Source organism: Zea mays, chromosome 2, assembly GCF_902167145.1.
Source record: "Zea mays cultivar B73 chromosome 2, Zm-B73-REFERENCE-NAM-5.0, whole genome shotgun sequence".
NCBI lineage: Eukaryota > Viridiplantae > Streptophyta > Magnoliopsida > Poales > Poaceae > Zea > Zea mays.
The window spans coordinates 216,310,043-216,337,384 of NC_050097.1; the positions used below are offsets into that span (position 1 = coordinate 216,310,043).

Here is a 27,342-nt window from a genome sequence, read left to right on the forward strand (position 1 = left end):
GACGACTCAGAAATGGGCAGGCCATCTGAAGCCCGTTGGGCCCAAACCGATAACAGGTACTAGCGCGTGTTCGTTTCCGTGGCCGGGCCGGGAAAAAGTTGTTGAGGCCCTCGATTGGTAGGGCCTTGGTGCCGCCGTGCCGGACATGGCTCATGCACTCGTTTATGTCTATTTTCTTGTATGCCTCCAACAACCAGCCTCAGTCAAAAGACGTGTGCGATGCGCCAGGCTATACGAAAACGAGAATGCCTATCGTTTCTCTCGGGCTCGACACATCGCTACATCACCATTCCTTTTCGCCTCACGCTTTGGCTAGCTCACGCGGTCTGCAGTCTGCACGCCAAGGGAGAGAATTCACCGCGCACTAGGGTTTTGCTCCATTACGACTATCTCCAGCCATCTTTTATCTCTTTTTCTATTTTAAAATTTACTCTGCAAACAGTACAATCTATATTATAAAATAGTGTTTTAGGTAATCATATAAGTAATTTGTTGGACACGGTGTAAGAGTCATCGCCCTCTTCACTACTCATCATTCCTTCTTACTCTCATTTTTTTGCTCCGCATACTCTTCCACCTTTATGGAGACTCGTGTTGTACGGTGGTGGTGGTGCACATAAAGATCTGCTTCATCCTCATTGTATTTTTTTCCACTCAATGCCATTATGCTCAGATGTAGGACGAGCTCTTGATATAAAAAGGCCCATCCAATGTTTTGTAGAGGACTCTCTCACACTTCTCCGTCTAAGACTTTGTTTGGTTGATCTAGTATTCACTTCAATCCAACCAATTCGCACTCCAAGCCACTTTAAACAAAGCCTAAGAAAGATTAGATCCTTGGTTTCCAACGCTTGAAACCTAACAGGTACATTACCATGCATGGTAGGGTCTGTACCTTGTAATCTCTCACATGTATTGACCTAAGTGACCTAGCTATCACCCTCTAGACCACTTCGTCTAAAATCGTGCTAACGCCAGTTTGCCGTTTATTCACCACCAGAAGATATGTGTAAAAAACTATATGCATATTTTTGTTTTTTCAAACGCTAATAGACTGTGACTATGGCTACTTGGCTTATTACGCTACTAGGTACGTGCTCGTGCGATGCCACGGAACACAAATTGACGAGCCTCCAATAACTCAGGACGGTGGCGACGGGCAACGTGAGTACAATGATGATGGTAAAATCCATGATTAAACATAGACACGAAACGATATAAACATGTAATATTATTATAAATTAAACTGATGTCGAACAAACATTATCATATCACATAAATTATTTACAAAGAGTAAATATAGAACGTTTAATCATAAACAAATGTCGACACCTTGTACACTAATCTAATCCTTTTAGAGATACCGATAAGTCTCTGTTGTATTAAACTTGTATGTTAGATGTCACTAAGATATCTTGTTATCAACGAAATACAAGAACAACAAAAGCCTTTGGCCTCAACCAAGTTTGGTTAGGGTAGACGTGATATGTAGGAGAACGCTAACGATATCACATTCATATCATGTTTCACAAAAAATATGTTATTACTATGACTTAACACACGAAAACATACCGAACCATAATAGGCCATCTTCTAAAAAAGTTATACTCTCACCTTCAACTATTACAACTATAATAACTGATCCTCCATGAGTCGAATCAAAAAGTAACTAAAGTGACCCCAGACCCCCAGGTGGTAGTAGTAGCTGATTGTGCATTGAACTAACATAGATGGAAAAATAGAAATAAAATGCTACCCCTTACTTTAACATGGCAGTTTTACCTTTTCACCACCTCTTAGATTAAAATCCATCCAAGCAATACATAACGGAAAATTAGCGAGAGGAACATCATGATGCACAAAGGATATTTTGTTCATCATCATATGTTTCTTGAAGAATGTTGACCTTTTATCGATACTAATTTAGGGGTGTTTGTTTGGATTATACATTCCTGATGTTCTCTTTCTTTCCAAAAGATGAAAAGTACGTCCAAAATTCTTTTTTTACAAAATCAACCATCAAGCAATGCAATCCAGTGTGAGCTGACCAAAATGTTTCCAAGTATGAAGATTACTTCTGCCATTCATTGTATGTGGAAATATGTTAGGTATGCTTAATATTATCCCTTTCATGCCCTTCTACCTGATGTTTCTTTGCTATCTAAAGACTGGAAATAATAATTATATGGTTGTTCGTGCCTAACAGCCATCATACTGTTTTTTAGAGAGATTCTTGGATTTGACTTGATAAATGGGGGTTAGGATTTCTCTTTGTTAGATGAGGCACCAGTTTCCATCGGTGAAGATGACACTGAATCTAGTTTGCTACTTAACTTCCTTTCTCAATTGAAAGAAGAAAAGGCGATGCAGTCTGCCAAGTTATCGGTAGAGCTTGGAAGCTTACAAACAGATATCACAGAGGTTGATAAAAGACACTCAGCAAGAATGAGGTTGAGCTTAGATGATACAGATGTACTACCAAGTTCTAGTGCTTTGTCAGGAGCTTCTGTGAGTGCCCTTCAAGGTGCATTGTTGTCAGGTTTGTTACCAGCGTCATACAAGTCGAGCATTTATGAGGAGAGGGTAATGAGGAATTTGGTGCAGCTTGAAAATGCATACTACTCCATGAGGTCCTCTCTGGACACCTATGAAACTAATGTAATCAAACGGCCAGATATCTCATGTAGAAGTGGCAGTTCTTGAAGTCTTGCCTCTTTCTTCCCTAGATCTTCAAGTCTTGTTGCAATCAGTCCTTGCTGTTATATCATGAATATCACAATCTTTTCGATCCGATAAGAAAAATTACATGAGATCATCTGATGGGCGTGTAATATATTCATTTATTAACTGAAATGACTATATGGAATTGTTGGTGGGAGGATTGTGGAATATACCTCGTCATCAAGAAGGCTTGAGAACTTGAAAACATGTTGGTCGTCGCCTTCTCGGGTCTGCTCCGAGTATTCCTTTACTCTTCGAATAAAGCATGAAATGAAGTATACAAGAGCAATTCAGTTTCAGTGAACTGAAGTGTATGGAGCCTCATTTATTCACTCTAAAATGTCTTTGTTCAGTGAATGAAAAACTCTAAAAAGTGCATGCATGCGCGTGGAGTCAAGATCGATATTTGTCTGGGATTCATGATGGGCAATGAATGGACAAACATACTCGATTTGGCAGCTGAATTATTTATGTGATCAATTGCCTGAATATACAAAAGAGTACAGTTAAGAAATTTGTTTGCCAGCATATGGATTCGGCAGTATTCATAATCTCAAAGATAGAGAATAGCAAATGCTTCTCAAAAATAGGAAGCAAACATAGAAGAGCAAAAACAGATATGCAATAAGATGCTGCAATAAACATGATTTTTGAAGGATTGTAAAACATGTAGAGAAAATGAGTAGAGAAATCAAAAGAAACCAACAAGCAGTTATCTTTTCACTGTTTTCTGAAGAGCGTGGGCGATATCCTGGAGAGCGTGGGCGAGGATCGAGAGCAAGACCGATTACCCCGTCGATGGAAACCTCAATCAGATCCATGTGAGCAGATAGGACCGTGGGCGAGGACAGATTACCCAGATCCATGGAGAGTGTGGGCGAGGATTGAGAGCGAGGGTCGCGATCTGGGTCGCGTCAGCAGGGATTGCGTGAGAGAGGAGAGTGGATCTGGGGGGAGGTCGCGCCTTCCATGGACGACGGAGCCGCGAAGATTGGGATGTCGCGGACGAGCCTTACATGGAGAGTCGGGGCGACGATCTGGGGTGCGGTCGCGGGGTATTCGAGATTCGCGGCCCGGCCACCACGCGCCCTCCATGGAGAGCGACGATCTGGGGCGATTAGAGAGGAGATCGGTGGTGGCTGCTGGCTGGGATTTGCGACCGCTTGGTGTGCGGGAGAGAGAGGAGAGTGGGGCGGCGATCTGGGGCGAGGGGAGAGAAGATGCACCACAATTTCAGTTTGGATAAGGGAAAAAGAAAAACCACCTGACAACACGGGCTAGATCCCGAAGAGCACGATGGTCCCAACGAGCAGCGGACACAGGTCAGTGACGGTGCACGAGACGACCTTGTCGCCGGTGAAGATGTAGCTGAGCTTGTCCCTGAGCAGGAACGTGACGAGTACAACTATCCCTGAAACGAATATCGACAGGGTGAGATTTGAGGCTGGAGCGAGGGACGAGGATGGCCATGGAGCCGAGATGCCGGGATCTGGAGGAAGCGTAGCTAGGGTTTAATTGAGCAGGGTGCGGTTGAGCGAGATTGGAGGGCGGAAGAGAGCGGCGCGCAGACGCGAGATTGGCGGGCGGTAGAGAGCGACGCGTAGACGAACCTTCCATTAACAGCTCGGAGGCGGACCTTCCCCGACCCAAATCGAATATGCGTGGTCCTCACCGCGCGCCATTACAGGAGAGGGAGGACGCGAGAACGACGGGGCGAGGGCGAGGGCGGAGGGCCGCGGACGCGCTGATGGCATGAGGTGAGGAGGCGAGATGGATGGGGTAGCGGAGGGGAGCGCGGGGATGGGATCAGCGGCTGCGCGCTGGGAGTTGCGCGAGATCCACGCTTGGCGTGCTGGCGGGGGCGGGATTGCAGGGAAGGGACGGCGCTGGCGGGGGCGGGATGCAGGGAAGGGACGGCGCGGGCGGAGGCGGGATAGCAGGGAGGAAGACGGCGCGGGCGCGGGCGGGGGCTGGAGCGGGGGCACGGTGAGGGTGGTGGACGCCCTCGCTCCAACCTTAAGGTGTAGTAGAGATTCTATCGATAGAGAAGAACCGTTCCTAGTGTAATACCTCATGAATTTCGTGAATAATGAGTCTATATATAGACCAAATTTACCCATGGCATGTATAGAGTTATCACAACAGCTGGTATCACGCAATCCGCTACTACTACCCAAGAAAAAACCTCTGTCTGACACATTCAAAGCTGTGATGCTGCTACAGAGCCACGTGTCATCTACGTAGATTTAACACCACATCAGACTATGATGTGGCAGCCCTTCCACGTTGGAGGCCCTCTTTTTTCTTCTAAAGTAACCCACCACCTGTCTCCATTGCAGGCAGGGCCCATCAGCCCATGTGGTTCTCTTCTCTCTCCTATCGGTTTTTAACTTTGCTTCCATGCATGGATTCCTCCTCCCCCAACTCCCCAAGGCCCCAACCGCACCCGTCGCCCCAACAAAACCTCCGAGCAGATCACGACCTCCGCTAGCTTCGTCATCCCGCTTAACCACACCACACCATCCTACCTTTCCTCACCTCTCACTCTTTCAGCACTCTGCTTGCCTAACGCTTGCTCCCCCCACCTCCCACTCCCAGATCGCGCCGCGGATCCTCCTCGCGATCGCGTCCTGAACTCCTGATGGCTACCAGGTCGGTTTCCTGATCCCTCGATCCTCAATCAGTTTCACGGCTTCTCGCTTATTGATGGATGTCGTGGAGCTCGATGCGGCGAGGCATGGATGCAAGGTCTGCGGAAAAAGCTTCCTGTCCGGCCGGTCGCTCGGAGGACATATGAGATCGCACATCTCGCTCGGCGAGGCAGCGCTGGAGGTTCACGCCGCCGACGAGCTGACGCCTGTTTCGTCGAATGGTGGCCGGGGCTGTGACGGACTGGTCGCGTACGGGCTGAGGGAGAATCCCAGGAAGACTCGGCGCCTATCCGACTTTGCTGACGAGAAGGATGTCGGCCATGGCGTTGAGTGCGGGAAGTCGTGGAAGTCTTTGTTCGGCCACATACGCAATCATGCGTCCGGCGACAGGTATCACGACGTCGACGACGACGAGGACGTGGAAGAGGATGAATTCTCTGTAGAGGAGGGGGAAGCAGAGGAAGCAGAAATGGTGAAGCCGACGGAGGCGCCTGTGGCGGCTCTGACGGTGCTGTCGGCGTCCCCTAGGCGGAGGCGCCGATCGATGCGCGTGGCGGCTCCGCCGCCGCGGGTGCTGAGTGGGCTCGAGAAAGAGACTGAAGACGTCGCGCTCTGTCTACTGATGCTCTCGCGCGACACCGGTATGTGTAGCTCGCCGGCCAAGAACGAGACTTTGGAGAGCGCAAAGAAGATCAAGATCAAGATCAAGGGCGGCGTCGCCAAGAACAGGAAGCGAGCTTCCCGGAAGAATCAACACGATCCCGTGCCCGTGGCGCCGAAGCGGACCCGGTACGAGTGTCCGGGATGCCGCAAACTGTTCAGCTCGTATCAGGCGCTCGGCGGCCATCGCGCGAGCCACAAGCGCATGAACGCCAGCTGCAGCTCCCCTAAGAATAAGATCACTCCCGCCGCGTCCTCCGCGCCGCCGGAGCCAAGCACCGAGACGTACACGTCGTTCAACACGATGTCCCCCTCCGCGTCACCGGACTCGGTGGCCATCGGCTTCGGCAAGCCCAAGGACGACGAGGCGGTGCCCGACGCGGAGTTGGAGCACAAGCGGTCGCATCTGATGTCCTGCGAGTCCAACGGCGTCGATCTCTACTATGTCGCCGGCGCCGGCGCAGACCATCAGGAGCAGCATTCAGCAGTCGCCGACGGGTTACTTGATCTCAACTTCCCACCGGCTGCAGCGGAGGAGACCTGAACCAAGTTTGCCGCGAAGTGATGAATGTGGGGCTCTGTACAGATTCATCCAATTCAATTTATTTTTTTCCCCCAAGCTTACCAAGGGAGTCTTGAAGCAGGAGTCGGGTTTTCTATCAGGTTATTACTTCAATGGTTTTAGCATTTCTGTTCTTCAGTACACTAGATCAATAAGACTGCCTATGATGATGATATCCCGAGGTGCTTCAGTTTAGCAGATGCTAAGATTAGCTCGAAAGCTACCCATCTGTTTACTCGGTCAGTTTTGTTATTTTTAACTTCGCCAACTGGTAGCCTTTGCTCTGCTCCTGCTTTTGCTCACCAACCTGAGGTGTGAGGTCTACCTTGTGCTTGTGCGAGGCTGGAGCCGATTGGTTGCCCCGAAGTAACCAATTGCTTCAGCCGCTGCATGCCCAGTGTACTACGGTACTGTCACGCTACAGGTTGGTGTGGCTCTGCAAACTACGGTTCACTTCGTACCAGAGAGTGAGAGAGGGAACTGGGAAGCAAGCAACGAGAGTACGGTACTGCACTGCACCTCTCTCTCTCTCTCTCTCTCTCTCTCTCTCTCTCTCTCTGACAGACAGACAGACAGCGAAGCAAAGCAACGCTACTATGCGTAAAGGTTAGAAGCCGTTGTGTTGTGCAAGCTAGATCAATGGAGCCAGGTATCGAGTATGTGAGCCTGCTAGGTGCCAGCTGAAACAGCAGGGAGCAGCTTCAAGCAAGGAGAGGGGGAGGGGCCGGAAGGGTACAGTGATGGAAGCTCCGGAGCTGCAAGCTATGTGGCCTTTGGTGACACACTGATTGGCTAGGACAGTGGAACAGCAAATCTTTATGCAGCAATAGGTGCTGCTGGATAGATTTGGCATGCATGTGTTGTATGATGGCATGTGGTGTGGGATCAGTGCAGTGCAGTGTGCAGACTGCAGAGGGGGGTTGTTCACTTGTCCACCACTGGACAAGCCTTCTCACTCACCATCTCTCTCTCTCTCTCTCTCTCTCTCTCTCTCTCTCATCCCCACTCTCCTCTGGTGTTCTTTGTTGCTTTAGCAGGCCTGCTCCGAGATAGTTTATGTGCTTCCCTCACTAAAGATTTAAGAATCGTAATCATGCCATCTTTCTCTCCTTCTGTTGAGAAGAGTAGAGACGCACACAGCACAGACAGGTCACGCGATTGTTGTGTTGTGTCGCCCATGTCTCTTTCTTGCCCGGCTTCGTTGAACTGTTCTTGCTTTAGAGACGCACACACAGGACGCTTGCTTGCTCATTGCTGCAACTCCCGCCGGCTGCCCGAATTCTATAGTCCACAATTCCAGAGCACAGGGTTAGCATGAAGCCTCCAGCAGGAGTTTAATCCTTCTCTTGTTTGGACCGTAGGCGTTACCAGCTGTGCTCATGGCGCGTTTGTTATTCGAGTCACATGTGTGTAGTGGGCTAGTACTGGCACATTCCTTGCTTCAGTGCAGTAAACCAGAACATCAGAGATTCAGATAACAATGTCCCATAGGTCCATTATTGTGCATAAGCATGTGTGTGTATGCGTACTGTACTGTATGGATACCATGCGTCTTTAGGTTTTATTCCGTTATTCCTATATCTTATGAATCGAAAGGGATTTTAAAAAATTATGAAGAATTTTGACTATGGTTTGAAACCCACTCAGACCTTGTTCGGTTATTCCCATTATACATAAATTGGATGTGATTTGAAAAAAATTAGAAAAACTTTGACTTGTTTGGGATTTAAACTCACTCATACCCTGTTTGGTTTTCACGGATTGAAGCCTTGGAATAGTTACTGACCGGATTACTTCTCTAATTTATATAAATTTTGATGAGGTGGAATGAATCCGGGTTCATTCTTGAAGAAGCGAACATGCCCTAATCTCACTCAATCCACATGGATTGAGAGCTAACCGAACAAGCCCTCAATCCGCTCCAATCCATATGGATTTTGTCACGGTTGCTACAATTGCCAAGATGCAAGGAATTCTTGTGACGCTCGATGGCTACGGGTTTCCAAGAAGCAGGTGCGATGGAAATCTCCAAGCACAAGCACCTCTCTTTATGGGCGCCAATCGGATGGATGGGACCACGGCCATATGCAGGTCTTCTTCCCCATCCTATTGGGTGGAGCTCTCGACGCTGGCAACCCACAGGTCGAGCAAGGCGTCTCTTTTCTTTATGGCGCGAAAGATTGGTCCATGGCCTCATTTTGACCACAGTTACTATATAGCAGAGCAGAGCCAACCGGCGAGAAGTCTGGCTTTGATTCTGCATAGTGCAGACCCAGGCTGATCTGCTTCAAACAAGAGTCTGCATGCTGGTGGTGCTTGCAGAAAATAAATTTCAGAACACCTGTGGATCAGAATAGCATAAGGGCATAATAATTACTTTACTTAGTCGATTTGCCAGTTAGCTTCCATTTGTCTCAAAGTTATCTACTTATCTGTAAGAGGAGATGTTGGATATTAGTCTCCAACTCTCCATTAGCATTGACATGAATTGGTCACCCCCAACCAACAGGGCATTTTATATATTGCGCCACTTTTTACTCACAACTTCACTCCGAAACAAACTGGAATAGCAGGCGCCACGAGCCAAAGCCTAGAACGAAATGAGCTGTCACCGGTCCTTCTTGCATCTAGACAAAAGGCCCAGGTCGCACTCCAGCTTCCTTGCAGAGACAATGGAAGGTCCATCAACAAAGTCATGAGAGGCCATTGGTGTCATGGTGTGCATGCAGTGCAGGCAACTTCTGTTAGCGTGGTTCTGTGCGCAACCAAACCAGACACCAGTCACCAGTCACCAGTCCACAAAGACAAAGAGCCATCGCTCTGCTGCCTTGTAAACAACCTAAAACAACCTTTCTTTAGCGGCCAGCCAGGACAGATCCAGATCTGCCTGCTTCAGCGGTCAGTACCATGCTACTAAAAATAGCCAGGCGAGATGAAGTACGAGGCAGCTCTACTTGGTTGTTTGTGACCGGCCGGATTAGCCGGCAACCACTAGCTGCAAAACGCCATAAATAATTGTAGCTAACTGTTTTGACTATAACTCGGCATATTGTTATTAGATGATGATGATACTGGAATGGCAGATGCCAAGTTAGTGTTATATATGAGTGAATTCAAGAATGTAATAATTTATTAGGATTGTTTGGATAGTGAGCAAAAGATCACACCAGAACAGACATATATATACACGGCTAATGCTTCTTCTTTTTTACGGGAACGGATCGTAAGGCACCTCATCACAAATCCTCCGATTATTTCTCCTCACAGAGGTTGGATTCCCCTTGGCCCCTAGTTTGAAGTTTCCAAACGAGTAGCCCTTAATTTAATTTCCCAATCCACTGTTGTCTCAAGATCGCCATGTCCGTCGTCGGCTTCCCCTCCTGGAGCCCTTCGCCTTCCTCAGGAACCAAGGTGCCGTTTGCTTGTCGTCGGCTTCCCCTCCTGGAGCCCTTCGTCTTCCTCAGGAACCAAGGTGCTGTTTGCTTAACGAAATATAACGTAAATAGTAATGATAATGATTCACACTTGAATATCGGCGATAATAAATTTGAATAAGTCTGTATCTATCTCTAGTGTAATAGATTACGGTTAGACTTAAACAAACATAATTTAACATAATTTAACGCCCTTCCTCTCTTGTGAGTTTTCCCAAGTACCTCAATTTATCCAGGTAGGTAATATTGCTGCTGCTACAGTATTTGTTCTCAATAGATTTCGATTCTGCCAGTTCCATATTTGAATACTGTTGTGCATGTATGCAAGTTGTGTGCATCGCTTTAATCTTGCATTATTGGCATTTCATAGGTTCCAACAGCCTATAAGCTTCAAGTCTCAAATGTTTAGTAGGCTGCAGGCTATGCTAGTATTCTGCAGGCTGGAGAAAGAGCTGTCAATATATACCTTCTGTTATAGGTTGTTGGAAATGAAATTACTAGCAGTTGGACAGACTCAAGTATACTACTTTTTACCTTCAAAATGTCGTCTGTTTTTGGCAATTCTTTCCTTAGTAAACAACTACTTTACGAATCGCCGAAGGTGCATGTTCTCTTGGTCACAGTACAGAAGCAAGTTTAATTTGAACATCATCCATCTAGAGCATTTTTAATTTGCCACAATATTTGTTTTATTGCAGGAAGAGGAAGGATATGGACTGAGTAAGCCCCTGCCAACTTCATCCTACTTCTTTTTTTTTTGAAGGAAATGGCAGGAGCTCTGCCTAATCATTAAAAGGAGATAGTTCAGAAAATACACTGTACAGGTCCGAGGACCGAGATAAGACAGACTAGCAAACACAACGTGAGGAGCGCTCCCAACAGACCCGCACAAATCCGCGAAACCAATGCAGCAACCCTAATACTGGAGGAACATGGCTCTCTTGAAAGTGCACACGTCCTCTTTAATCTTCAAGGCTAATTGGATAGGGGTGAGGGCGCTGTTTTCGAATATCCTCCGGTTTCTCTCCTTCCAGATGTTCCACAGGGTGTATATCATGAGGCCGTTGAAGTCACGCTTTTGGTTCTTTGGGAGCGGGGAGGATGTAGCTTCCCACCAGTCTTTTATGCTGGAGAAGTGAGTAGGGTCAGCCTGGGCCAGGAGGCCCAAGCCCTCCCAAACTAGAATCTGACGCCACACCGCCCGGGCAAAAGGGCAATGCAAACAGAGGTGGGGGCCGGTCTCCAAGGGACCATTGCAGAGGGAGCAGTTTGGTTGGTGCGGCCAACCCCGAGTGGCCAGATTGTTAGCAGTGAGGAGCTTGTCCTGTAGAAGAATCCAAGCAAAAATCTTGCACTTTTGCTCTGCCCGTGCCCGCCAAACAAAATCAGAATTAATGTGGCTGTACGATCCAATGAATTGTGCATTGTAGGCTGATTTTACCGTGAAGACACCGTCGGGGTTCCATTTCCAGGCAATGGAGTCCGGCACCTGTGGTTGGAGGTGGAAATCATGGAGTCTAAACCAGAGGGAGACGAATTCCTCAATCTGCACCGTGGAGGTAATCTTGCCTCTCAACGACCTGATCCAATTCCCGTCATTGATCTCAATGGCAACTGACTTGTTCTTTCTTGAGACTAGCTCGAAGAGGTGTGGTGCTAGGTTTCTTGGCGCCATGCCATCAAGCCAACTGTCGTGCCAGAATTTGGTTGTCTTGCCATCTCCAACGGTGACGATGGTGGAGGCGCTAAAGAGGAGCCTGTCCGCAAGGTTACAAGGCACATCAAACCCTTTCCAAGGATGATCCTCTGTCGTCCAGCTCTTCCAAAGCCACCTTAGCCGGAGGGCGCAGCTGAATTTGTCGAGGTTGAGAATGCCCAGACCGCCTAGGGTTTTGGGCTTGCAGACTAGTGGCCAAGCCACAAGACAATGGCCTCCATTTGATTCAGCCTTTCCTCTCCAGAGGAAGGAGCGGCGGATCCTATCGATGCGTTTACGGGCCCATGTCGCGAGGGGAAAGACCGACAAGTGGTATGTGGGCATAGCGGACAGGACGGAAGACATAAGCGTGAGACGACCAGCCCGATTGAGCATGCTTCCTTTCCATCCGGCCAGACGGTTCTGGATTTTCTCGATCAGAGGTTGGACATGAATTTTCTGGAGCGCCCGGGTGTGAAGTTGGAGGCCTAGGTAACTACACGGGAAGGTCCCCCTGGTCCCTTGGAATGGCTGGAGCACGTGGTCTAGGTCTATGTTATCACATCTTATCGGGTGGATAGAGCTCTTCTCAAGGTTGGTGACCAGGCCCGAGGCACAGCCAAAAGCGTGCAGGATGTCTTTGACCGCCAGGAGGTCTTCTCTAGAGGGGTTGATAAAGATAGCAGCATCATCGGCATAGAGAGAAGTCCTCAGTTTTGCTGTAGTTAGCGGAATGGGGGAAAGGATCCCATTTCTGGCTGCAAGGTCCAGGATACGCTGCAGCGGATCAATGGCAAGGATGAACAACATAGGGGAAAGGGGGTCTCCCTGCCTAACCCCCCTCCTGTGCTGGATGGTTGCTCCTTGTCGGCCATTGAGGAGGGCTCGAGACGAGGCGGACCCAAAAAGGATGGAAATCCACTCACGCCAACGAGGGCCAAAACCCATGGTCTGGAGGACTTCCAGGAGATAGCCCCAATTAACTGTGTCGAAAGCCTTCTGGATGTCAAGCTTCAGGAAGAGCGCCGGTTTTTTTTGCTTGTGTAGTCTTCTAACTACGTTATGCACATAAAGGAAGTTGTCTTGTATACATCTTTTCTGGATGAAGGCACTTTGGGACTTGGAGATTAGAGTGTTGAGGAGGGGGGCCAGCCGGTTAGCAAGCAGTTTGGAGAAGATTTTTGCGATGTTGTGTATCAAACTGATGGGGCGGTAGTCCCCCACTGTCAAAGCATCCGGCTTTTTAGGTATAAGCACGATGTTGGCAGAGTTGAGTAAACGAAAATCCGCCCCATCCATGCTAAGTATGCTGGGATATCATCAAGGAGGACGTTCATCCTACTTCTTAACTACATATGTCTTCCCGTCCAACCATTTTGCATCTGTCAGAATGGTTCCATGAGAAAGGCTCCTGTCGTGCTTGTCAACAAAATTGAAGTAGCGACTCCATGTTGTGGCCTAGGAAGCACCTATCTTATGGTAGATTTTTATGCTGTATGAACAGATAAGTTATATCAACTTTATCGTGTGTTGTCAAAAAAGAACTTTGTCGTGTGTCCAGCTTTTCTAAGTACAATATCATATTTCATGATATTTCAATGTACTTGGAGTTTTAATGGTGCATTCCATTTTATTTTTCTTTTTGGTTTTCTACGAATTATTAAGGCGCTTGAGAAAAGGGGATGGTACAGGTTTGGACACACTAGGAAATCTCAGGTCTTTCTTTTAACTATTGATAGAAAAAATGATGTTGGTGTAACACTTTTTATTTCGTGATAACAACCAATGTGTTTGGGTAACTGTCACAGTGCATTGGTCTAGAATGATATTTCCTGCAATTCATTGTAACTTGCCCTAAAATGTGATAAGTTCTTGGCAATGTTGTTTGTTATTTGTAATGGAGGACACTTCTAATCAACAAAAATATAGGGTTGATTCTTGTATATGGTTTCCTATGTGTGATCTATTCTATTATAAACAAAATGTTTCTATATGCCTCTAAGAAATCATTTGCTATTACATGGAATTGATTTTCACTATTGTTTCTTTTCTATTTGTAGGTTGGTGAGGATGATCGAAAGCTGACTGAAGGAAGTAGTTTGTTTTCTATTGCTATTGGGAATCACGAAAAAACTATAGTGATGTGCTCCTCGTTAGGTTCTAGGATAACTTCAATTCCCACTTTATTTTTTAAGAACTATCTAGGCTGGCCAGTCATAGGTTAGAGAGCTCATTTTTAGTTGATCTTGCCAAAGGTGCATGTCGATACCTTGTAATTAGGGTACCCTTTCCTACCGTGTCAAGGCAGATACCCGTGTGGTTACATATAATCGCGTCATGAGGAACTGAGCAGTTAGGTCCATGGGTCCGAACCCATCTGACAAGACCACTGGCCACGGGACCCGCTTCTCGCTCAGGTCTATCACCATTAACTCAGCTGCATGTCAGCAAGGTCGGCCCCTACATACGTCGGCATACTAGACTTCCCTTTGTAGTCGACTCGAGCCGACAGACGGGGCGAAGGCATGTCTGGTCAGAAGATCCACACAGCGACTGAGGGAGAAGATCTCTGTCCGTCGCGTAGCATTTAGTACTCCATGTTGTGCATTGATTTTCACTATTGTCTCTTTTCTGTTTGTAGGTTGGTGAGGATGATCGAAAGCTAGCTAAAGGAAGTAGTTTGTTTTCTATTGATACCGAGAACCGCGAAAAAACTGAAGTGATGTGCTCCTCGTTAGGTTCTAGGATAACTTGAAAGAGAAATGTGCCTTTAGACTGTTGTCTCTCTTTATATGAGCATGAGCACAAATTTAGAAAAAGCAAATTGAAGACACCAAGTTCAAATGAGTTAAATTGGAGGGCCAAAGGTGCAACTTTGAGCAAACCAACATAAACATGTGGTTTAAGTGTTTGGATAAGTGGCACACACCCTAAGATATGTTTCTAGCACTTTATTTTGGCTACTAACTCAGTTTTGCATGGAAAGTGCCTTTTGGGCTTGATTTAGGCATATTGCAAATCTTGGAAGAAATTGAATGAAAGGTGTGGTCCCAACACTTTCAATTGTTTTTATGTGCTAAATATGTTTGTCTAAGTGCTAGGGAACCTCTCAAGTCGAGACAAAAGAAGCTAAAGAAGTTTGGCACAAAAGAAAATAAAGTGAGCTGGTCTGGGCAACACTGGACATTCTGGTGCCACCCACTGGACAATCCGGTGTGCACCGAACAGCCGGGTGGTTGTACGACACAAACTCTTCGGGCCTCGGGATCTTGCGCTTAAAATCACCAATAGTCCGGGTTCATCAGTGGACAATCTGGTGTGACCAGAGGCAATGGCTACCTTGCGGCTAGGCTCGTCTGCAACGGTCGACTAGGAGGATTGGATAGTCCGGTACCCGGACCGGACAGCCCGGTGCCCCGCCCTCGAAGTGAAAAGCAGACAATCAACGATCTGATGATCGTTGCACTGTGAACTGTCTGGTGCACCCGCAGACAGGGCAAGTTGTGGCTTCCATTTGGAGAAGCCAACGGCTCCTAGGCCCCTTGGAGCTATAAAAAGGACCCCTAGGCGCCTTGAAGCAGTACCCTTGCATCTCAAGAGCTACGCATCATTCTGATACGCTGGGACCACGCTTTTGAGTGATTCAGGATAGATTTGAGCGTTGTTTTGAGTTGTAAGTTTGTCACTGTGTTCTTGCACTCTTGTCTTTGCATCTCTTGTGTGCTGTGATTTGCTCTTGTGTATGCGTTCTTTCTCCCTCCCTTATCCTGGTTTTGATTGTGATCATTCTGTAAGGCTGTGAGAGACTCCAAATTGTGGAGATTCATCACAAATAGGATATCGATATATAATAAAGAACCGTGGTACTCAAGTTTGATCTTTGGATCACTTGAGAGGGGTTAAATGCAACCCTCGTCCATTGGGACGCCACAACGTGGAGTAGGCAAGCATATTATGCTTGACCGAACCACATGATAAATTTGTCGTGTTTCTTGTGTTATTTACTTTACTGCAATTTTTCTCTTCTAAAGTTATCTAATCTCAATTGCAATATTGCTCTAAGTCTAATTTATATCTTGATAGAGCAAGCAAGTAAAGAGAACATCTCTCTTTCTCTCCTCTCAAAATTGGTTTAATTTACTCTAACTCTAACTTTTAAACCAAGTTTGTGTTTTTTAAGTTATATTTCGCAGGATCACATATTCAACCCCTTTAGGTGGCCTCATAACTTCAAATCCCACTTTCGTTTTGTTTAAGAACTACCTAGGCTGGTCAATCATAGATTAGGGAGCTCGTTTTTGGTTGATCTTGTGTAAGGTGCATTTCTGAAGATTCTCAAAAAGCAAAGTTAGATAGAACATTTATTGAGTTTTCACTCTAATTTCTTCTGAAAAGTTCGAATATAAATGATCTTACTCTCTGTACCCAAGTTGGAGTTGGTATATAGAGCTTCAGTCCTTAATTAAGCTTTTGTTCCTACGACCAAATCTTGAAGAATTTGTGTGCCTATAAAATCCAACAGGAATCTAACCTGCTTCTAACACTCTAAAATGTTCAGTGACAGTTGAGGCACAACGACACTTCATTTTGGAAGTTTCCATTTGGATATTTAAATATATTCTTCCTTGATTGCAATCTATCATGTCTTGCTCTTCAAAGTACCTGAAGTCCTGGACATCAGTTTTCTTGTCATGCTTCAACTCTGGCTCACAATTTATGCAGTCACTAATGGTTCAGATAGTTATTTTGCATTGCCTTTAGACTCAGCCAAAAAGCCAATTTTTGATATGCCTTAGTATACTTAAGTGTGTACTGCAAGACTAGGTTCATTTTTAGCTCAAAGTACTCTAATTATTTATCCGAACTTTCTCAAGTTCACAATTCGAAAATTGTAGTTTTTTTCCTGTATTTTTTCTTTTTAAGTTAAACTTTCCAATTTGAGGATCACTCAGTCTTCCTTATCGATGCTTGTCTAGGCTCATGGGCCTTATGTCCAAAAACTTAGCTGGTCTCAAATTACCTGTTGCTTACATAAATTTTCCAAAACTCCCACCTGACCAACCATTTGCAGGTTTTAGGCATGATAATGCAATGGCTGTTGACAGATACACTTGCAATTCCACTTTTTATTGTATATCAAGCACCACCTAATAATGTCAAGCTTGTACATCCCATTTTTTCTGTTGTGGTTCAAGGCGGTAATAAAAATCATTCAGAAACCTGCTTCAAAAATAGTTAATCGCTGTTATTTTCAGAGATTCAAAATCTCATACTTAGCCATTTTTTGTCAGACTGCAGACAGTTCAGTCATCTGTTTTTGAACCCTTGAATTAGATTGTCTCTATTGTTATCATTAATAGACAACATGCCCATATGAAGTTAAACTTGTTTTTTGTCTGTTTATTTAATATTTTGAGTGATTAGTATATTAGAATTTAAGAATTTCTTAGTGGGTACGGATTAATCGAAATAAAATTATCCCGTGGTATGTGTAGATTTTATCTTCGGGAGCATATATGGGTAACCCGGTGGGTAGAATTTTTTTGATGGGTATAAGTATGAAATGGTATTGCCCGAGCTCGGAGAAAACGACGCCTGTCCGAGCTCAGAGAGCGAACGCAGGGACAAGGTTTGCGCGAGCGGGGGCATAGTGTAGCAATGTGAACGCCCACTGTTGGTTATTATAGAGTAGTAGAGATTACTATACTCCACCACTTTAAGTAATATTGTTTGTAAAATATATAGACCAACTAGAAATGTTAGATCTAAGAAGGATCACAATGATTTAGGTCCCGTTTGGATAGAGGGACTAATCTTTAGTTCCTAGTTTTTAGTCTCGTTTAGTCTTTATTTTGCCAAACAGTAGGACTAAAGTAGGGACTAATTGGATTTAGTCTCTAGTCCCTCATATGAGTGCTAAAAGGGACTAAAGAGCAACATTTACTCTAATTACCCTTGCTAGAAAATTAGTATCAAACAAAAAAAAGGGCATTTTAGTCTTTATGTGTTGTATTTAATATATTTAGAATCTGTTTAGTCCCTACAGCCAAACAGAGTATGGACTAAAATTTAATCTCTGAACTAAACTTTAGTCCTAGAACTAATGAAACCAAACAAGTCCTTAATATATGCAACATATAAACTAAACTGTCATGGACATCCGATATGTTGTCTTCCTGACCTCATCACGCCCGCTCATCTCAAAGATCTCAGCCGCCGTCGTCTCCGTCGCTCCGCCGCACCTCCCCCCATCACCGCCTCTCTAAAACCCTAATCCCTAGCCGCCATGGCGGCTGTTGCGGCGGCCACCTCGCACCTCCTACGCCACCACCGCAACCCCCACCTTCTCCTCCTCCGCGCAGCGATCTCATCCTCCCGTGCTTTGCCCCAGCAGCCGGAGCTGTCCCCCGACCCGACCGCCGGCACCCCCGACCTCGCCGGCGCGGCCCCACTCCCTCCAAACCCCAGCACGGGGAGCCCCTTCTACACCCAGAACTGGCGCAACCCAGCCGCCGCCAACCCGCCCTCCTCGCTTCTGCCCACCGTCGTCGCCGGCAGCCCCTTCGGGGCGCAGCACTTCATGGCCGCCTTCTACGATGCACCCGACGTCACGGGGCTCAAGGAGACGTTCGCCAAGTATATGGCGGAGCAGCGGTGGGAAGACATGAAGCATCTGTTCGACCACTGGGTGCGCTCCCTCGACGCCGCCACGGGGAAGCCCAACCACCCCGACGTCGACCTCTTCAATCACTACCTCCGCGCCAACCTCATGACCAGGGCCCTGCCGCACGAGATGCTCGATCTCGCTGACCACATGCTCGAGTTCGAGCTCCAACCCAACGCTGCATCGTACAACCTCGTGCTCAAGAGCATGGTCGCCAGCCAGGAGACCGAGGGCGCCGAGAAGCTCATTGAACGGTGAGTGCGCTATTCTTGTACGGGCGGCATTGTCGTTGCCAATGAGGCATTCTGATTTCTGTTCCGGCACCTAGTTTTGTTTACCGTACTTATAGGTGACGACCTATAATGGTATAACCTGTAAAACCCGGTGGCCACTGACGTTTGACATTCACGTGAGGATATGCAGCAAGCTCAAATGCGGTAATGAGAAGAGGACACGTTCTTCTATTACTCATTGTGTTATCAGAATTCGAATAGCGTTTCAGTCTTACAACGCAAGCTTAAGGAGTACACCTTCTCGGCCCCCTACTGTCATAGACTCAGTAAATAAAAGGTAACGGTGCTTCTCTAGTTAGAAGACACCTGCTGGCTCATGTGCCTTCTCACTCTGTTGTGGTAGTTGGCTTGGCAGCTCCCCTCTCCGAAGATCCTGCGTGTCCCCAAGCAGGGGCGTTTGAGAAGCCCTCACACAACACATTGTAATCCTCCCAGGTAGCGGATGCCTCCGGAAGACGGGCTCATTTGATCAGCACCTGTGATACAGCTGCATTGCCCTTATTCACCGGACGGCGATCGAGGACATGCTCAGGTATCGCGGAGGCAGCCTCGCTGTCGGTGGTGTCCGGAAGATCGGAGTAGACAGGGGTGTGATTTGCAACAGAAGACTTGATCTAGAAGACATGGAAAACAGGGTGAATCTTAATGTCAACTGGTAACTCCAAGCGATAAGCCATTGCCCACTCGTTTCAGGACTTTGAACAGGCCAAAGTACTTGTAAGAAAGCTTTGAGAAAGGCCTGTTAGCCAGTAGCCACTGAGGATCGAGTGTATGGTTGAAGTTTCATTAAGACCTGATCGCCTACTTGGAACTGCAGGTCTGAACGTTTCCTGTCAGACATTGTTTTCATCCTGTTCTGAGCATTAACAAGATGGTGTTTCAGAGGTTTGAGGTGTAACTCTCTGTTCTCCACTAATTCAGAAACATTGACTGGAGTGTCATTCGGAATGCTAAGTGTGACGCCAATGTTAGCTTCAACCCCATAGAGAGTTTTGAATGGAGAACAGCCCAAGGATTTTTGATAAGAAGAGTTATACCACAACTCTTCCAGTGAAAGCCAGGCTTTCCATGTTTTAGGAGCATCTTGAACTCCACGCAAATACATCTCAAGGCATTGGTTTACTCGCTCTGTTTGCCCATCTGATTGAGGGTGATAGGCTCAGCTCATGGCTAGATTGACTTTGTACAGCTTGGTGAGCTCCTCAGAATGAACTCACAAATATTGTTTCACTGATAATAGAATGATGAAGCCATGCAGTTTGACAATATTCTCCATAAAAAGTTGGGCTACAGAGGTGGCTATGTGTTTGACTGCCATAAAATGAGGAATGAGCAAATTTGGTCAGTCTGTCCACCACTACCCTAATGACATTGTACCCTTGAGATTTGGGTAGTCCTTCAATAAAGTTCATGGACAAATCCATCCAAACACCTTCTGGAATTGGTAGGGGCTAGAGAAGGCCTGCATGCAAAGTGTTAGAATGTTTAGCCTATTGACATATGGGGGGTGTTTGTTTTCAGCTTGAATCCAGCTTCTGGACGCTAGAAATTGTTGCGGATTGCCAAACGCTCAACTTTTTAGCCTGCTTTTGTGAGAATCGCTTTGGTGAAAATCGTCCAAAAATCAACGCGAACACAGAATAGCCCGAGTCCGCGATAGGAGGAATCCGACACTTCTTAGATCCTAAACCCTATGGACCCTAACCCTATTATCTTCCTCTGCACGTAATCTCCACGATACTCAGATTCTCCCTACAACCAGATTCTCAGAAAAGCTCGTCAGAAAAAGCTGAACCAAATATGCCCATACTCTTTTGTGTCTTGTTTCATTTCCTTCCAAGCAAAGTGATTCTTGAGAAGTTGATAAGTGGCCTTAGTTCCAGAGTGACCACCAATAGCACTGGAATGGAAGGTGATTGTTTCAGCTTAAAATTGGATTCTGTCTGTCAGAATCTGATTCTGTCAGCCAAACACCTTCTCAGTCCACTTCTGTGAAAATCGCTCAAATCAATGTGAATATAGAATACGTCGAGTTGTCGTGATGGGAGGAATCCATCGCTTTTTAGATCCTAAATCCTATGGACCCCCTATATCTTCCTTTACACGTAAGCCCCATGATATTCAGATTCTCATGACAGCTAGATTATCCACGAATCCAGATTCTTAAAAAATCTCTTCAGAAAAAAGTTGTATCAAACAGGCCCTTGGTGTGCGGTGCAGAATTCTGGCCAATCCAAAGTTATGATTTGTATCTGATGAGTCCATTGTCCTTATTGTAGCCTGTGGTATTTGGACTTGTAATGTCTAGCTGACTCAACAACTGTTGGGCTCTAGGGTCAGTAACATAGGAGTTGAGGGCTTCTTGAATCCAATCAGGCTTTACCATGGACACAGCTTCGAGAGTGTTGAGGTGAGCTATTCTGGACAATTCACAACAACATTTTCTTCGCCTTTCCTGTACACAATTTTGAACTGTAAGCCCATGAGTCTAGTCATTGTGTTCCTATGCATCTCGGAGTGCAGATTTTGTTCTGAGATATGACAGCGACTTGTGATTAGTGAGAATGGTGAACTCCTGTGTTGCAGATAGTGTATCTACTTCTCTACTGCCATGATCAGTGCTAAGAACTCTTTTTTCGTAGATAGAGATTTGTGTTTTTCACCCATTGCTTTACTCAGAAATGCAACTGGTTGACCCGCTTGCATCAAAACTGCTCCAATCCCTTCTCCACAGGCATCATTTTCCACTGTAAAAGGAGCATGGAAGTTGGGCAAGGCCAGCACCGTGGTCTGTGTCATAGCTAGCTTGAGATTGTCAAAAGCCCCTTGAGCCCGAGTTGTCCATTGAAAAGCTTTGTACTGAAGGATGTTAGCGAGTGGCTTGGCTATTATTCCGTATCCCCTGACAAACTTCTTATAGTAGTATCCTGTGAGTCCCAAAAGGCTCTCAACTCAGTGAATGTAACTGGTAAGGGGAAGTGTTGAACAGTGCGTCATCTTCACCTGAGGCGTCTCTCTACTTGGAAGATGCCTGCTGACTCATCCTCCTTCTCACTCTGTTATGGTAGCGGGCTTGACATAACCATACAAGTATCTGTTGGCGCTTGGGAACCTGTGGGTTACAATATTGAGTTATCTTTTGTGATACTTGTTTGTGGTTTTTTTTATCGAATACGCTAGAGAGTTGCGTATCATTTATATTAAGAAGAAACTATGAGTTTAGAAACCCTACATCATCCACTGATTACAACGCGCTAAAACACAGAAGACTAAGACTAAAAAAGGACTAGTGGGTCAGTTTTCATTTCCACCTAATAGACCACGCAGGAGGTAAAGACCCTTTGCGCCTGCTAAACTCTAGAGCTTCAAATCATCCTCTGCCACAATTAAAAGATTAGCAAGGTTAGGAGAGGTCACGTCAAACACACATCTATTACGATGTCTCCACAAACACCAGACTCCCAAGATGATGGCTGAGTTCAATCCTTTTCTTACCAGACCAGTGGTAGCCTGGTTACATCTCCTCCACCAATTCTCAAAAGAAAGATCTCCTGGCTGTGGACAGAGGGACTGGAGGCCAATTATCTGCAGGAGCTGAAACCAGAATTGCCTGAAAAAAAGACTAGTGGGTTGTGGTTGATTCCGATGACTGTTGCCAAGTCTGAATGTCTGATATGATTACCTGCATAGTTAACCTGTTTTACTTTGGATATTGGTATGTTAGGCTAATAGATTGATAGTTTGACCTAAGGTACACGGAATGGTCCGCATATAATTTGGATTGACACACATAATGATGGGAAATGGAGATTTTATGATCTCATGCTTAATGTCTGCTGGTTTTGCATTTTGTTTTATGGATGTGTGGAGATTGTTGATTCCTGAGGCTCCATGAAAATTGGTTTGCTCAGACTACCTCTATATTATGGATTTTTAATGTTCTATAGTAAATATGTATCCTTTACAATACATGGTGTATCCTTATTAAAGTGCCTTTTAGGTTGGGTTGTTAATTCCAGGAACTGGTCTTATCTACACTGCTGTAGTTTAGGGCCTGTTTGGGACAACTTCACTAATAAAAATGTTAATATGGATTTAGGATTCACGGTGGATCAGCTCCACTGGTGGATCTGAGATCCACTGTGAAAACTGTTTGGCTCCAGCTCCATATCTAGTGGAGGGCAATTTTGGTGGAATAGCCACTTCCACCCCTTGTTTTCTTCCCCCCGTCAGCCACGGGCATAGGAAAAAAGGAGCGCGAGCGTGGCCAGGTGGCACGGCATGGACACACCGCACACGACGCGACCATATCGGCCGGCGGCCAACCACGCGTCCCCAGGGCCGAGCCAAGGCTGTGGCGCGGCTGAGAAGTGGCACAAGTGTGCGGCATACGGCGCGGCAGGGGACAGCATGGATGCAACGTGGACAGGAAGGGTGGCGGGCGTGGGCTGGGAACAACATGGCCATGGCGGCCGGCCACGGCGTGGCCACATGCGTCTAGGGACGAGCTAGGGTGGCGACATGGCTGGGGAAGGTGCGAGGGGGCGGTGAAGAAGGGACACTGAGCCATGGTGGGACAGTGAAGAAGGGTGCGGTCAGGGAAGAAGAAATGCTTGGAAAGAAGGAAAAGAAAAAAAAGAATGGGTACATGTGTAATCACTAATCAGTGGCATGGTGGGTAATTTTTCCCAACTCCACCCAACTCACCAAACTCGGTTTGGTAGATCTCTTGAGGAGCTCCACAAAAATGGTGAATCTGACCCCCTAGATTCACCATGTTAGTGCATTTGGATCTGGTGGATCTAGTCTGTTTGGTTAACCCGTTAACTTTTCGTTGAGTGGAACTGTTTTTGGTGAATCTGGAGTTGGTGGTGGTGTCCCAGATAGGTCCTTACTTCTTAAAGAATTATGTGCAGCATTAATGTAACAAACGTAATATTGGAAAAGTTTTTGGGCACAATAAATTTCTTGTGTTGCTTTTACCATCTTTTTTTCTTGCATGGCAACAACCTTTACTATAATTTGTACCAAAATTTGTTGTTTCAAGGTCACTTTGTGACTACTACATTGTATTTGACTATGAAACAATTCTTTATTTGTTAAAATCAGGATGCTGCAAACAGGAACATTTCCAGACGATGAATCCTACAATTTGGTTGTAGGCCTGCTTATCAGACAGAACCTCGTCGATTCATCTCTGAAGTATTTGGATCTGATGCTTAAATCGGGCTACACGTTATCACTAACTGTTTTCACAGATTATATCCGAGCATGTATGAGATCTGGGAGGTTGGACACGTTGACATCAATTATAGAGAAATGCAAGGTACTATTCTTGGAATACTTAATCTAGTGAACCTGATTTATTTTGGATTGTTAATTGCAACTGGTCTCAGTTCTCTATTATTGTTTTTGAGTTATGCACCTTTGAACCTTTGGCATTCTCATTTTTGGAATGTAACCTTTTGCATGTTTATGTCAACTCGAAAAATATCTTGCTGCCTTGTTTATGATGCTGTTTTTTTTCTTCCAGACAACTGATAAGAACAAAGTCTTGTGTCCGGAATGGACTTGGTGCATTGACATAGCAGATGCTGCATTTGAAGCTAACAACAGCAAATTAGCTCTTTTTGCTTTGGAATATCTTGCAAGATGGATTGCTCGTGGTGAGAATGTTAAACCTCCTGTTCAGCTGTCAGTTAATGAAGGTCTTGTAATATCAGCTCTGAGTGCTGCTGGCAGAACTTATAATACTGACCTCTTGAATGCTGCTTGGTCGCTATTACGGAAATCCCTGCGCCAGAAAAGGGCACCCACCCCAGAGACATATCTTGCCAAGATCTATGCTCATTCATCAATTGGCCAGCTTCAAAGGGCTTTTGGTACATTGCGTGAATTTGAAAATGCCTATGGGAACTCTGAGGACATTGATTTAGAGCTCTTCTCACCATTTACTTCTTTGCATCCTCTTGTTGTTGCTTGCTGCAAAGATGGCTTTAGCACATTGGATTCGGTAAATTCACGCATCACTTGTTATACATGATTCGTTAAGATGGTCATTTGTACTTTTATTTTACAAATTACTCCCTCTGTTCTAAATTGTAAGTCATTCTTAATTTTCTAGATACATAGCTTTTGCTACGCACCTAGATGTACACATTATGTCTAGATACATAATAAACACTACATATATAAAAAGAACGACTTACAATTTGAAATGGAGTAGGATGGAATACCCTAATTGCATAAATTATTCTCACAGGTGTATGGTCAGTTGGAGAATCTGATACATGCTGATCCACCGTACAAATCTCTTGCTGCTCTCAACTGTGTTGTATTGGGGTGTGCAAACATTTGGGATATTAATCGAGCTTATGAAACTTTTGTGGCTATTAAGGAAAAATTTGACCTCACTCCAGACATTCATTCATACAATGCTCTTCTGTGTGCATTTGGGAAGTTGAAACAGGTATTGTTATTTGTGTGATATAACTTATGGCCTCCTTTTAAGTTGTTCTGCAACAATTCCTTCAAATCCATTTGGCCTTTTGTATTGCAGACAGGAGAAGCATGTAATGTGTTCCAGCATGTATTAACTCTTGGTGTTAAGCCAAATGCAACGACATACTCCTTGCTTGTCGATGCCCATCTTGCAAACAAAGATCCAAAAGCTGCTCTTGCCATAATTGATGAGATGGTTAGTCCAACCTGCAATTTAAAATGCATTTTCACATGGGAACTTTTTTCTCTAACTATGTTCGGTTCAGGTTGATGCTGGCTTCACTCCTTCCAAGGATACCCTCAGGAAGGTTCGAAGACGGTGCTCTCGTGAATCAGACTTCGACAGTGACGAGAAAGTCCAGTCCCTGGCAAAGCAGTTCAACTACCGAATGGGTGGTGAGAACCGTAGAGAGATGCTTTATAGCATAGAATACAATCCTGTGTACTGAAACAGTAAGTACTTGTTCATCTGTTGGATTTTGCCCATGTAGTGGTTGGTTATGTTTTCACCCTGACAATTAGTGTTGCATCTTGCTAGTTATGCTTTCCTGGCTGTTTCTCCTGACTGGTGTTGTCTTCATTTTGATAAGCAGTTGCTACTGAGTTTGCTAGCCATTGGGAGAGCACAGACATTGCAGCTTGTAAATTACTTGGATGTACCAGGATTCTTAAGCAAATTTTCAGTTTCTCGATCATCATTTGTGCTCGCAGGGTTCGTTTTAGGACTTGCTAATAAGATGACACTTTGAGTCTGTTTGGTTGTCAGGACCAGCATATCCTGGTCAAAGCCCAGATGCAGGCTGGGCATAGCCTGCATGCATTCGTGCAAATCAAAACAACTCTACTTGTTTGGTTGTTTGTCCACAATTAACCAGGATCAGCAGAGCCTCTGTTTGGTTTACTGTTTTGTTGCACGACTCAACTACATATCTAATCAGTTATAAATTACAATGCCATAAACTAAAACACATTTCAAAACAATTACAAATTTACACAGTTATAAAATAGAACAATTACAAATTTACACAGTTATAAAACAATTACAAATTTCAAAACAATTACAAATTTCGCACTGTAATCTGGATTACAACAGCGAGATCAAGTGCAGAATCAAAAATTTGGCTTGGTCCCAAAAATTACACTGTTCTGTTGTAATTTGGCTTGGATTACAACAGCTGAATCAAAAATTTGGCTTGGTCCCAAAAACAGTGTAGCCAGAGATAGGAGTATCTGTTCTTAGTTCTCAAACACCAAAAATTCTGTTCTCACTTCTCAAACACCAAGAAAACCATCAGTTACAAGAAAACCATCACTTAAAATTCTGTTCTTAGATCAAGTGCAGCAAATACCATCAGTTAAAATTCTGTTCTTAGATCAAGTGCAGCAAATGCCATCAGTTAAAATTCAGTTACAAGAAAACCATCAGTTACAAGTAACTCAAAATCAGAAAAATTGATATTAGCCAGCTAAACAGATCAAGGGTAAATCTGAAATAGTTATTAATATTAGCCTCATCTCATCAAAAATGATCCTACATGACAGTGTAGCCAGCTACTAGATATTCAGTTCAGCTCAAGATGACAGAACAAGATGACAGAACAGTTCATCATTGTAACCAGTTCATCATTGTTCTAAAACCAGCTCAAGATGACAGAACAGAACCACACATGACAGTGTAACCAGCTCAAGATGACAGAACAGAACCACACATGACAGAACAGAACCACACATGACAGTGTAACTAGCTCAAGATGACAGAACAGAATCTGTTCTTAAACCAAATAGCATCAGGTCAAGATGGGAGTATCAGTTCTCAAAAACCAAAACCAGATCAAGTGTAGCATATCTGTTCTTAAACACCAAAAACAGCAAAACAACATAAATGACTGTCATTAGTGGCTGGCTAACTGAGTAGGCTTAATATTCACTTTTGTTATCATCATTGGCATAAAGGACACACACATCAGATCAAGTGTAGCATATCAGTTCTCAAACAGGGAAACATCATTGTTCTCAAGTACCAAATCTGTTTTTAATCAGGATAAAGGAGAGACACATCAGATAAACTATAGCATATCTGTTCTTAAACAGGGAAACCCATAGAACTCAGGGATACATCATTGTTCTTAAGTAGCATCTAGGATAGATGGAATAGAGCAG

General features: G+C 45.2%; 2 protein-coding genes and 1 long non-coding RNA gene across 4 annotated transcripts; 2 read left to right on the top strand and 1 right to left on the bottom strand.

Annotated features, from left to right (window-relative positions):
- Positions 1-2,400: 2,400 nt before the first annotated feature.
- On the bottom strand, positions 2,401-4,582 carry LOC103647811 (uncharacterized). Its single transcript, XR_563066.2, has 2 exons — positions 2,895-4,582; positions 2,401-2,780 (listed from the first exon to the last, which is right to left on the bottom strand). It is a non-coding gene; the product is annotated as an uncharacterized lncRNA (long non-coding RNA).
- A 580-nt stretch (positions 4,583-5,162) lies between these two features.
- LOC100280366 (C2H2-like zinc finger protein) lies at positions 5,163-6,791 on the top strand. Its single transcript, NM_001153292.1, has one exon. It carries the CDS (start codon positions 5,428-5,430, stop codon positions 6,574-6,576), a length of 1,149 nt encoding a protein of 382 aa, NP_001146764.1. The 5' UTR covers positions 5,163-5,427; the 3' UTR covers positions 6,577-6,791.
- An 11,035-nt stretch (positions 6,792-17,826) lies between these two features.
- Positions 17,827-26,062, top strand: LOC100276814 (uncharacterized). 2 transcript variants are annotated; one of them, NM_001350172.1, is made up of 7 exons: positions 17,860-18,642; positions 23,791-24,007; positions 24,215-24,694; positions 24,944-25,150; positions 25,241-25,378; positions 25,449-25,635; positions 25,776-25,932. In NM_001350172.1, exons 1-6 carry the CDS (start codon positions 18,011-18,013, stop codon positions 25,629-25,631), a joined length of 1,857 nt encoding a protein of 618 aa, NP_001337101.1. In that variant the 5' UTR covers positions 17,860-18,010; the 3' UTR covers positions 25,632-25,635; positions 25,776-25,932. The 2 variants fall into 2 exon arrangements, with proteins under 2 accessions (XP_035820580.1, NP_001337101.1); XM_035964687.1 differs by having other exon boundaries at positions 17,827-18,642; positions 25,449-26,062.
- Positions 26,063-27,342: the final 1,280 nt, after the last annotated feature.

Bases quoted from the DNA above. Each gene is read 5' to 3' on its own strand.
- LOC100280366 (NM_001153292.1), top strand. From the start codon at position 5,428: ATGGATGTCGTGGAGCTCGATGCGGCGAGGCATGGATGCAAGGTCTGC.
- LOC100276814 (XM_035964687.1), top strand. From the start codon at position 18,011: ATGGCGGCTGTTGCGGCGGCCACCTCGCACCTCCTACGCCACCACCGC. The intron at 24,695-24,943 runs GTAAATTCACGC...TTATTCTCACAG, and splicing joins GCTTTAGCACATTGGATTCG to GTGTATGGTCAGTTGGAGAA. The intron at 25,151-25,240 runs GTATTGTTATTT...TTTGTATTGCAG, and splicing joins CATTTGGGAAGTTGAAACAG to ACAGGAGAAGCATGTAATGT.